Genomic DNA, 11,934 nt, shown 5'->3' with positions numbered 1-11,934 from the left:
GGAGGGGCGCGCGGCACCGTGCGGCAGCGAGCGCCGTGACGCCGACGGCCGCGACCAGCCCGCCGAGAGCACCAGGAGCCCCGGTGAGCGCCGCTCCCCGCGGTTCGGCCTCCGTCCYGCCGGCATCGGGATGCTCCGGGGATGTGGTGGAGGGAGGTCCCGGTCTCCAGGGTTGGGGGCAGGGGGAGACGGCAGCTCCAAGCTTGCACTCGGGGCCAGGGGCTTCTTGTCCCATTTCACTCTCTCCTCCGAGCGCTGGGAATGGGTGCACCCCAAATGGCAGCCCTGCTGATGGGGGTGGGAGGTGGGTGACGCTGGGGCAGAGCGTGGGGCTTGGGGATGTGCCCCAAAACCCATCCAGCACCAAGAGACATCCCAGCCCGTTCCTCCAACGCGGGGCGTCTTGCAGCCTTCTATGTGATAGATTTGAAAAGATCCTGGAACAGGACATGTCYAAGCCCACGTCATGGGATGGAGACAGCGAGCTCCATTCTCTGCAGTGGATCAAAATACGCTGATATCTGAAGGCAAATATCCTGCCTTCAGGGCAGAGGACAGGACCCCATGGCRCTCCCCTCTGCAAGGGGACCGTTACAGCCCCTAAAACAGCACCAAATGGAAAAGCCCCCATGCAGTGACCCAGGAAGAGGGGCTAATTGCAAACCCAAAAGAAGCAGAGCCCCGTTGGGACTGGGCACCGGGGCGTTTTTAACGCCGTTAATGCTTCCTGCTCCTCCTGCTCTGCCACGGCCGGCCCCGCGTTACTTCGGAGGCCCAGCCTCGGTGTCATTTCCAATTTTGTGACAATTTAATGTCCTCCGAGCTACTGTGAATGGCAGCAATGCGGGTGGGTGAGTGGCAGTGCCTGGCAAGCCCGCGGCCTCCCCGGCGCCTCCGCGCTCTCATGAGGCCGCTTCTCTGACCATCTGAGCCTGCAAATTTATTTGATCAACACCCAGAAGACATCCGAGTCCCCTTGGATTCCCTGAGTAGAAGAGGGATATTTTTAATTGCAGAAATAGATGTAATGGTGGCAGGTGGGGGGGGTGTCCGCTTGGCGCTGTGGGGTAATGGCGGCCCTCGGCCTCCCTTCTCCCCGCAGGCCTGCGGCGGGCCGACTCCGTCCAAGCGCCGCGGCCGCCGCCGTTGGCCACCCCTGCTCCCGCTCCCGCCATGGTGGCGCCCGCAGGTAGGGCCGGCCGTGGCGCCCGCGATGGCGAGACGCCCAAGGCCTGCGATGGCCGCGYGCTTCCGTGGAGGCCGTGTGGGCACGGGGGCTCTGATGGTGGCTGTTCCGCAGCGAGCCCGCCGGAGCCGGCCCGCGCCGCCGCCATCAGGGACGAGCGAGGAGGAGGAGGAGGCTACATGGCCGCCCGCGAGGAGAGGCCGCCGCCGCCACGGCAGCCCCCGGCGCCCGCCGCCCCGCCGCGGCAGCCGCCCGCCGAGGCCGACGAGGAGGAGGACGCCAACAGCTACGACTCGGACGAAGGCAGTGCGTGTCCCCGCGCGCTTCCACGCCACGAAACCCGCTTTGGGGGACGGGGYGCCGAGCGCCGTGGGTTTCCAGCAGGCAGCCTCCCCCTTGCCTTTTTTACACCCAAAACGCTGCCCGTTCCCAGTCCTGCGTCTCCATCTCCTTCCAGGTCCTTTTAATGCCTGGTAAAGGGGTAGCCAGGAGAGGACGGGGCTGTTTGGTTGTTGTTTTCCACTTGGAATCAGGGAGCCCTCCCCAAAACGCAGCCCCCGAGGAAGGAGCACGAAGGCGCCAGAGGGAATCGGCGCCTGGGCCGGGTCTCACAGCCAGCCCTGCACTCGCTCCCCTCCCTGCAGTCGCTTTTTGCACCAAATTCTTCGGTGCAACCTTGGTCCGATTGCCACCCCTTGGAAACRTTGTCCCTCCGAGCCCATACACGTTTGCACCGTGGTGCTGAGACCTCCCTGCGCCACGGCCATGGAAGGTTTTGTTTGTCCTGGTGCATCTCTCTTTTCCCGCTGAATATTAAAGTCAGCAGAGCAGACACAAGCTGCCCTTCCTGTATCCTGGCCAAGTCTGCCCTTGTCATGCCTTGATGGCTCGAGCTTATGAATTTGGCTGGATTTCTGAGCAGCAGTTTAGCTGATGCCAGTAGCCTCGCGTGCTTTAAGTGGCTTTTAAAATTGAACGGCAAATCTTCCTAATTATTGCTAATCGGGGCTGATTAAACACAGATATTGGCTGAGGTTTTAATAAAGTCATATCCTGTCTTTCCATCTTCTCTCCGTCGCCAGCTACGTTGGGAGCCCTGGAGTTCAGCCTGCTGTATGAGCAGGAAAACAGCTCTCTGCTCTGCACGCTCATCAAAGCCAAAGTAAGTGCCCGCTTTGGGGACAAGATGCTCTTCTGCCCACTGTGCAGAGAGGTGCCTTGTCACCCTGCACACACACGTGACTGTCAGCTAGGTAGTCTCTTTCTTTACACTCCTAAATCTGGTCTGGCTCCTAGCTTGCTAAGTACAAGGGCATGGAGARCAGAGGGGCTGCTTGCACCGGCTGCTCTGCTCTCTGTTAGTCCAATATTGCCTACAGTGAGGAATGGTCTCTGTTTTTCCTAAATTTGGGTGCCAGAAGGACTCAACTTGCTTTATAGTAACTAACTGGTAGTTTTTCCCCTTCCCCGGGCTCTGCTTAAAGCTTATTCAAATCCCGTGTTTTCTTTTATTATCTTTTAGGGCTTGAAACCAATGGATTCAAATGGCCTGGCTGATCCCTACGTAAAACTACACCTCTTGCCTGGAGCCAGTAAGGTAATTCTTTGTGTGACGTGGGTGCATTTGACAGCGGGTCTTAAAACAGGTCAGAGGTTTCTAGAATTCCTCCAAGATGCCCAGAAACGTATGGAGATTTGGGAGTAGGTCATGGCAGAGCTCTGGGAATCTCAGTTCACCTGGTTTATCTGCAAGCAGATAATTCTTGCAGATGCTTTGACATACATTAGAGAGGTAAAGTGCCCAAGCTACAGTAGTTCATCAGTGAAGCAAAATATTCTGCTTTTCTCTGGGAGTCAGGCACAGATGGACCAGTTTGCCTCCTACAAGCATTTAGCATCATGTAGGGGATAAATATGTGCTTCATGACTCGCCTTATTGAAAAGGTAGGTCTTTTTCTGTAGCTCTGTCTGTAAAGATACCATATCAGCTTTGTTTGGGAGAAATTTGAACTGGAGGCAGGCGAATACAGAGAACAGAAGTTCAATTCCGTGCCCTTTCTGGTGGTATAAGAGTCTTTTCTCACAGTTCTGTGGTTCTTGGTGTGCCACGGCGTCCTGAGGAAATGAACGTGTCTTGAAAGACAGGAATCTAGACTGCAGAAAGGGTGACATTGTTAATGCATTGCAAARCAGCTGACACAAAATCTAATTATTACTGGAGTTTGAGAGATTGGTTTACTTTGAAGCTGCAGCACGCTCTAATTAGAGCTGTAAAAAAATAACCATTAAGTGAGTAAACTCTTCTACCTCCCTCATCAAAGGAAGCTCTGTAAATCTCRCTCCCCATTCCAACTAAATTAAACTCAGTGGAGAAATCTTTTAGGGAAGAACGAAGACTGCCAGCCCGGTGCCTAAGGAATTCTGTCCTGCTCTGGGGATGCGAAGCTCTCTCCTATAGCCGGGTTTTGCTCAGAGGAAGCAAGTGCAAAATGAGGGAAGCRGATATTAAAACCATTGAATGGAGATTACTTCCTCCCCATCTCCCCAGCTCCAAAAGATGCTCATAAAAGACAAGAGCAAGTGTCAGAGGCACCCTGAAGTCCTGTTTCTCTGGTCGAAATAAATGTCTTTGGGAAGAACAGTCTTTTTAAGATAATCTCTAGTCAAATCACCTTTCTTTCCCACGCTGTTCTCTAGTGAGCCAAAAGTGATGGAGCTTCTGRTCTCTTATCCTCTCTGAGACACCTAAATTGACCCAAGGCTGAATTCAGGCACTGTGTGTAATTATACTGCATTTTATTTTTCTGCAACAGTCAAATAAATTGAGAACGAAGACTCTGCGCAATACCCGTAACCCTGTGTGGAACGAGACCCTGGTGTATCACGGCATCACGGACGAGGACATGCAAAGGAAAACGCTCAGGCAAGTGGAGGAGCTGGGGTGGCCCGTGACGAGGCGAGGGGGGACAGGAGCTGTGCGTCTCCTCTGCACGGCAGAAAAGGTCAGCTTTGGGTGCCGAGCGTTTCAAACCAGTCCTCCTTGCAAACGCTGGAAGAGGCCACTGGCAGCAACGGGTGTGTTTTTAACACAGCACCTGAAAGCGCAGAATTTGGGGTCAAAATCTTCCACATTAATATGTTGATTTTATTCTTTTAAAAAGGAAAATGAAAGCAATTTAGACCATCTCAATATTAAATTATTGCCATCACTGTTAATCTCATCAATATATAGATTTATGTATCCCATATTCATCTATTTCTCTACATGTAATTTGACAGTATCCCAGCGAAATATTAAGATGTTCCCARAAATCTTCAACATCTCCCTTCTGTAGGAAACATCAAAATGCTTGTGTCTTTTGTCTGGTTCTTTTGTTCTACTTGTTTGTTTTTTCATAGCAAACTAGAAATCCTGTTTTCCGAGTGACTTTGTTTAGAGGAGAGCCAGATACCTGGAGAGCTAGATATTACTTTGCTTTGTCCACCCCCTGAGCAGCAATCTTGTTGGAGTGTTTTCTACATGGATGCTAATGTGCTCCCAAATCAGGTGCTGCTCCTGCTGGTTTGATGTTCTCTCTCATGTTCCCTTCAGGATCTCTGTGTGTGATGAAGACAAATTTGGCCACAACGAGTTTATTGGCGAAACTAGAGTTTCCCTGAAAAAACTGAAACCCAATCAGAAAAAGAACTTCAACATCTGCTTGGAGAGAGTAATACCAGTGAGTTTTTCAGAAACTCTTGTCTAGTACTGTTAATTCTGCAATTGCAAATAAATGGCATGGGAGGGGTGAACTTGAAGCTGGTACAATCCAAGGCATCTTCATGCCTAACATTCATTGACATCTTAGAGAGTTGGACTCCCACCCATGTCTCAGGGTCTGGGCTGATGTGACATATTAAGGCCAAGGGATAGACATATGGTAGGGATCCCAGGGATCCTGGGATCTGGTTTCGCTTAAAATGGTATGGATTTGAAACAAGGAGGTCAGCAGTCCCTTGGTTCCAGTAACAAAAAAAAAAAAAAAAAAAAGGCAGAACTTTGCTCTTGGAGAAGTCTCCTAGATTAGAAAAAGCAAATGAAAGGATCTGACCTTCTTGAATTGGGAGTGATTAATAGTTAATGTGAAGTGCTCGTTGCAGCAAGTGACTCAGCCCTTTGGGGAGCTCTGTGGTGGCTGAAAGATCTTCTGACATTTGCCCGCCTGCGCTGATTTATGTCGCTGGAGAGGAGCGGGCAGTTTGTTGCCTGTCTGCGCTTTGCTCCCCGGTGCTCTGAGTGATGTGCTAAGTCTGCTGAAGTAGAAATTATCAGAGTAAAACAATCTTGATCTGAGCCTCCTTCCACTCCTGAGATCAATGGAGGAGCTTTGCAACGCTCCCAGCATCCAYGCGGGAGTGTTTTTGCCATAGGGCAGTGCCTCTGTCAGCTGCAGTTATTCATGGAAGTCTCTCTTTGTTCCCTTCCCAACTCAAGATGAAGCGTGCTGGAACGACCGGCTCTTCTCGTGGGATGGCGCTGTATGAAGAGGAGGTAAGAGGCTGCCGTGTCCTCGGAGTGTGACRCGCTTTCTGCACGTTGGGTCAATGATCTGTCATGTATGAGCCCCACTTTGCACCTTCACGGAGCTTCTGCTGGTCTCCTGCAAGGTTTCCTCCAACTATTTCCCTTTGCCTCCCCTGCAGAGATCCCTGGCTGCAGCTGCTCTATTTCTGGAGCTGTTTTCCTGGGCCCCGTCACATAGGGCACCTCCTTTGGCTTCCTCCTGCAGGTCGATCGCGGCGGGGACGTGGAAGAACGTGGCAAGATCCTTGTGTCCCTCATGTACAGCACCCAGCAGGGCGGCTTGATTGTAGGCATCGTGCGCTGCGTGCACTTGGCAGCCATGGACGCCAACGGCTACTCGGACCCTTTTGTTAAGCTGTGAGTGAGAGCTGGGGGTGCCTTGGCATCAGAACGTGGTGCTTGGGCATTAGCTGGAGCTCTGCTGCTCAAACCTCCTTCCAAAACCGCGCTGGAGACGGAAGCGTTTGCCAGGGCGTAAGAGCCGAGTCCTCAGCACGGAGAAACGAGGTGGCCTCTGGTGGAGCCTGTTTGGGGTGATGAGGCTGCTGCCTCGGGCTCTTTTTGCCCCTGTGTGCTGCTCTTAGCTGGTTGTAACTGGCTGCTGTGGAAAATGTCCCTGTTTTTTTGCTCTGTGGTCACTGCTGTGACAATAACCACACAGGCTGGCAGGCAACGTGTGTGGGGATTTGTGGTGCCTGCGCTATAACAGCACCAGGAYTGACTTCCCCGAGCACCAGCTTTGGACAGGGGAAACCTGAGCCCCCCCAGACAGCTCCACCAAGCCCCGCTCAGCGCGATGCCACCACGGCCAGCCTCCTGGGCAGCCTGCAGTCCACTGTGCAGCCACGGGGACACCCTCCGCTGCGAGAACAGCAGCGTCACCAGCGCAGACATCGGGGCTGCGGTGCCTCGTGACGGCAGGGCCTCGCTGCAGCACGGAGCACGTCTCCTGGAGCAGCGATTCCCCGCCCAGCGTGAGCTGCAAAGGCTCCGTGACAGGCACGGAAGCCCTTGTTGTCAGACRGCTCAGGAGAACGCAGCAGATCAAGGACGCTTTGACTTGCAGCTTATCAGCTGCAGTGCACACAGGGCCGCGCAGTCTGTCCGGGTTGCAGATGTGTTTTCTTGGCTGTTTTTCAAAAGAGAACTTTATTTTCCTTGCTAAAAGATGAGCTCAGCTCAAAAGTTCTCATTGATAGTGTTTTTGCATGGCTTTTTTTTTTGTTGTTGTCTAGTGGAACTGAGTGATTTTCGTCCTTGTTCTCTATTTTTATGTAGTTTTCCACAAATAGAAAATGGTGGTTTTCCATGTTTTAAGCAACTTCCAACAATTAATGCCAGCTGTAAAAGTTAGTCTTGGGTCTGCAGCCAGTCAGCAAAGCAAGAGCCACTGATTTTTTTCCACAGCTAATAAGTGAAAAATACCTTGGTTCAGCATGCTAATCTCCACTTTGTTAAAGGCTGCTGGAGCACTTTTAGCATTTTGTTAAAATAAATCTTTCTATATCCATATGTGTTCACACATTCTTGGTTGAATTTCCATCAGTCAAGGCTCAGTGTTAGAAATGCGGCTTCTTGTTGTGTATTGACCATTAACCTACCTGCCAGTTTTCCATTTTCTGGCTATTTTGGGTATTCCACCCTGCTGGCATCAGTAGTGCCAGGGTAGCTGCTTTTGAATGAAATGTATAGTTCAAAGCTCAACGGGCTAACTTGTTTCTTTTCCTTAAATATCTTTGTTTTGTTTGTTTTTGTATTCCAGTTCAAAAGCTCACATCTTTTTTTTTAGCCTATGAACTCATGCTGTTCTTTCACTTGTTTTCTGTTGCCCCCAGTTGGCTGAAACCTGACATGGGAAAAAAGGCCAAGCATAAGACACAGATTAAAAAGAAAACATTGAATCCTGAGTTCAATGAGGTAAGGATTAAATCAGTGTAAGTATCATTACATTGTGTGACTGAAGATGGAGACATGCTCCCCAGCATTGTTTATACCCCACTTGGTTACTCACAGTGTTTGGTTTTAGAAACAAATGCCTTTCAGGTGTGCCAAGCTCAACGATCAAACTGGCTTCAGCAGTCAGCTCTGTGAGAGGCTCTTGGTGGGCTCTTCTTGCATCTTAAAAATGGGAAGTGCYGTATTTGGAGGCTTTGATTTTCATGCTGTCTTGACAGAATATGTGCAAAATGCTAAGTTAGATATAAGGAGTAAATTGACTTATGYGTTTGTGGGAGAAAAGGTACTACAGGAGACAGCATTTGCTCTTTGTTATTGTGTTTGATATATATCCTCCCATTTGATTTTGAATTCAGGCTGTGCAGGAGGAGTAGCTGAGGTTCCTTAAGGGCAGAATTTTCCTTCTATTTCCTTGAAAGCCAAAATCCTTGGGGTGACATCGGTTCTCTTCTTTTCCAGGAGTTCTTCTATGACATAAAACACAGCGATCTGGCCAAGAAGTCGCTGGACATATCTGTCTGGGATTACGACATTGGAAAATCTAATGATTACATTGGTGAGTGGCAGGGTTTGTGGGATGTGATTTAGATGTCATGCCTCCCTTGTATGGAGAGGATAAATAAGTCGCCTGTTTGGTGYGGAAGATCTCCAGGTTGAGCTTTGAAGTTGGACTTTGTAGGTTGGCTGTGAGTTTGTGCCAGGCCATCAAAGGGGTGATCCAGCACAGGGGAGACCACACTGCCCCTTCCCTGTCATCCCAGAGGGTCTCCTGTGAGGGCAGAGCAGCTTTGGTTGCTCCCATGATTTTCAAGTTGGAAATGCAACGAGAGAAGTGCTGAAAGCCTTGGCCTGTCCCCATGGAGATGGTTAAGTGGGCCATCAGCATCATCTCTGARTATAATCTCCTGCCTCTCTCCTTTCTTCCAGGCGGCTGTCAGCTTGGCATCACGGCTAAGGGCGAGCGCTTGAAACACTGGTACGAATGTTTGAAGAACAAGGACAAGAAGATCGAACGCTGGCACACCCTCCAAAACGAGAACCACGTAGCCAGTGATTAAAGGGAGACGCTGCCCCAGCCTCCCCAACAGGCACATCCTCTGCCAGTTCCCTGTAGATTCCTGATGTCCGTCTTCCAGTGCAGTCATGCCTAGTGCTCCCACCTTTGATCCCAAGGCAGCAATGCTGTTCTGTCTCCTCTCCAGACATCCTGTGCCCACCTCCAAGTGAAACCGAACCTAGATCGATCTTTTATATTCACCTCCCCTTCTTGTTTCTTTTCTTTTCGTCCCCCCACCCCTTCACTGAATTACCCTGCTGTGCTCTTTTGCCGAGCAGTAGTTTCCTTTGTCTCTTTCTCCGTAGTCTCACACAGGTCGCAATGGCATTGCCTGTCTGTTGTGTGTGTGATGGTACGTGTTCTCCAGCCCTCGCTCACGTGGCTCATCCCATCATCACCAGCTCATTGCTCTTTTAACTTTTGGTGGATGCACGGTCAGCAGACCTTCTGTGTTCCCATTTTAGCATGGCAGGGGTGAATGTTGATGTCGGAGCATTGAACAGTTCTGTTTGATATCGATACCTCAGTTGCAATAATGAAAAAGCTGGTTAGCTTTGATGTGGGTCATAAACATAACTTGGTATCTGCATTGTCATGAGTAGGCTAACGCCTGTGTCACAGATGTAATCCTGCAAGTGCTGCTTTGGCTTTTTTTCTAATCTGCTACATTTGAGCAGTGTTGTAGTACCCGCTTTTGAGTTTCTGMTGAGAAGATCCACTGTTGATACAGCATTCACATAGAAAACTGCCAATAGGGAGCCACGCTGCGTGCTTGCAGAGGAACCAGAGGTTTGTGTTGGCTCACACTTGTGTCTGGTTGCAGTTCCTTTTAGATCTAGGAACATGTCCACTCCGTTTATATAGGAACACACCCATATTTAAAGCTTGTGACTACCTCCACTTCATAGCTGCGTAGTAGTGCATAGATGAACTTTGAGGGCAGTTTTTTAGGCCCTCTTGAGACCATATTTTCTGTTGCTGTCTGTGGTCAGTTTATTGTACCACATGCATGAGAGGTGCTGATGGAGAAGATATTTCCCAGCAACTAGTTGATATGTTCAAGGATTATTGCTTTAAAATACTACAGATAATGAAATTAGCTCGTTAGAGGTCTTCCAACACTGTTTCGTTTTTGTTTTGGCAAGTCTGCACAAGAACCACTGTCTTCAACCTGTGCTTTATTTATTGTCTGGAGGTGTTTTATTTGCTATCGATAAAAGGAGAAGCCGAGAAGCTCTCAAACCAATATTGATCTTTTTTAGTACCTTCCTGATTCATCCGTTGTCTCTGGACCACCTCAAGCGTAGCAATGTCAATATTAGCACAATAAGCACTACTGGAATATATTGTGGGTCAGCTGCAAATCGAGCATGTTGTGTGAAATCCAAACCCCGAGCCCCTTTGGTTCACGCTCTTGTCCCCTGACTTCTCTTGCAGCTCGCTGCTCTAGTCTCTGCTGGTGTGGTGTTGTGTGGTGTGTCCTGGATTCAGCTGTACTCAGAGTGGGGTTTAGAGACTTTTTTTTCGTTTTGATGGTTTCCAATATTTTCCTATTCTTGTTCTCTCCCCTGCTGCCTCCCAGCAGAATTCACTCTACTTATTTGCAATGAACAGCTTTACAGGGCGGCAGTGGCTGCAGCTAGAGGGGGCTTTGTACCGCATGGAGGTTTGCAGCGAGCTCTCCCGTAGCAGGTACCACCGCGCGCTCTTCTGCTCAGCATCCTTTGCCTGGCACTTCTCCGGCTGTGCCTTGCCCGTACCTTGCCCAACTCTCCACAAGGAGACAGCCTTGGACCGCCAACGCAGAGAGAAATCCCGAATGTGCTCCCAGCATCCTCCCAGCCCGAGCTAGSGCGGCTCTTCATCCCAAACTGCTCCTCCTTACTGCAGCATGTCCAGCTAGCTGCTTATTTAAGAAACATGGGATGGTTACAGAAAGCAGCTTAGGACCTCATGCCCCTAAAGCCACAAAAAGATGCTTTCTAAGATGGTCTTATCTTCCTTTTGTGTGGTTCTTGCCTTGGCGCTACCAAGTGTGGCATCCTGAAGGCCCRGAGCTGGTGTGTCCATGCAGCGGGCTGTGCAGAGCGCCGGGTGAAGCCRGCCCGGTTCTTCGGGACCATCTGCCGCACGCGTGGGCTGCTGCCTCGAGCTGACAGTCCAGCAGCTTGCAGGATGCGTTGTTGCGGGATGCGGCCGCACTCCGTTTGAGCATGGTGAGCCCGGCCCAGACCTTTGCACGCTGCTTTCCTGGGTGCCGTTCGGACACGACACACTTCCAAGCTGTGACGGGGAGATGTTTGACTGGCAACGAAATTACCTTTTTTTTTTTCTTAAGCATTTTTTCCCATTGTTCCCCCACGCTAAGCCTCCTTTATGTGTGCAGAATGATTAATTTAAGGTTGCCTTTACCTGGGTAGCTTCTTCCCCTGTCCCGCACAACATATTCTGCTCAGTCTGCTTCCCTTGCAGCAAAATTGTTCTAGGGTCATCTATTTGCACCCATRAAAATTAAAAAGTACCACTTAGCTCTCCCTCTATTGTGTAAATCACAGTCCTCGTCTCCATTTGCCACGTTCTTCTGAGTTTTTCTGATGGTAATTTCTGCCCTGAACAACTTCCTTTGTAAATAAAGCATGCACATATGGATTGGGAATGGTGAAAAAAAAAAAAGCCTCCTCTACTGCTGTTTGCACTCAAACTCGCATGCAGTGATTTTACAGCAAAATATCAGTTTACAAATAGTAAGAGAAAAAAAAAATGTTACACGAACTAGAAATACTCCAGTCTTCCGCTGCATGCAGCACAACATCCTCTCTCTTTATGTGGTATCTAATAAAGCGAGACTATTGTAAAAGAAAAGAAAAGAAAAAAAAAAAAAAAAAAAAAAAAGAGGACGTTTCCAAGTTTCTTTATTCCTGGAGGGAGCGTGGTGCCCTGCGCGGGTACCTGCGTGGGGACTCGCGGTGCGTCGGAGAGCACGGAAAGCTACCTGAGGTTGAGGTGCTGAGGACACCTTTGGAAACAGCATTTGCTTTCTCCAGTTGGGAAGGAGGAGGCTACGGCATTTCAGAGGTATTTTATTTTATTTTATTTTATTTTATTTTATTTTATTTTATTTTATTTTATTTTATTTTATTTTATTTTATTTTATTTTATTTTATTTTATTT

General features: G+C 49.5%; 1 protein-coding gene across 1 annotated transcript in view; it reads left to right on the top strand.

Annotated features, from left to right (window-relative positions):
- Positions 1–11,385, top strand: part of RPH3A (rabphilin 3A) — a 17,095-nt gene extending 5,710 nt beyond the window's left edge. Inside the window, exons 6-16 of the mRNA XM_026036712.1 lie at positions 1,103–1,189; positions 1,409–1,492; positions 2,269–2,348; positions 2,709–2,783; positions 4,000–4,109; positions 4,779–4,905; positions 5,661–5,717; positions 5,956–6,107; positions 7,586–7,667; positions 8,166–8,262; positions 8,634–11,385. Of these exons, the coding sequence (XP_025892497.1) occupies positions 1,103–1,189; positions 1,409–1,492; positions 2,269–2,348; positions 2,709–2,783; positions 4,000–4,109; positions 4,779–4,905; positions 5,661–5,717; positions 5,956–6,107; positions 7,586–7,667; positions 8,166–8,262; positions 8,634–8,764 (1,082 nt within the window). The 3' untranslated portion in view covers positions 8,765–11,385. The remainder of the gene's footprint in view (positions 1–1,102; positions 1,190–1,408; positions 1,493–2,268; positions 2,349–2,708; positions 2,784–3,999; positions 4,110–4,778; positions 4,906–5,660; positions 5,718–5,955; positions 6,108–7,585; positions 7,668–8,165; positions 8,263–8,633) is intronic.
- The last annotated feature ends 549 nt before the right edge of the window (positions 11,386–11,934 follow it).

Source organism: Nothoprocta perdicaria, unplaced genomic scaffold (assembly GCF_003342845.1).
Source record: "Nothoprocta perdicaria isolate Ctin4 unplaced genomic scaffold, notPer1 scaffold_185, whole genome shotgun sequence".
Taxonomy (NCBI): domain Eukaryota; kingdom Metazoa; phylum Chordata; class Aves; order Tinamiformes; family Tinamidae; genus Nothoprocta; species Nothoprocta perdicaria.
The sequence above is the reverse complement of the archived record's forward strand: the minus strand, read 5'-3'. Positions and strand labels throughout refer to the sequence as shown.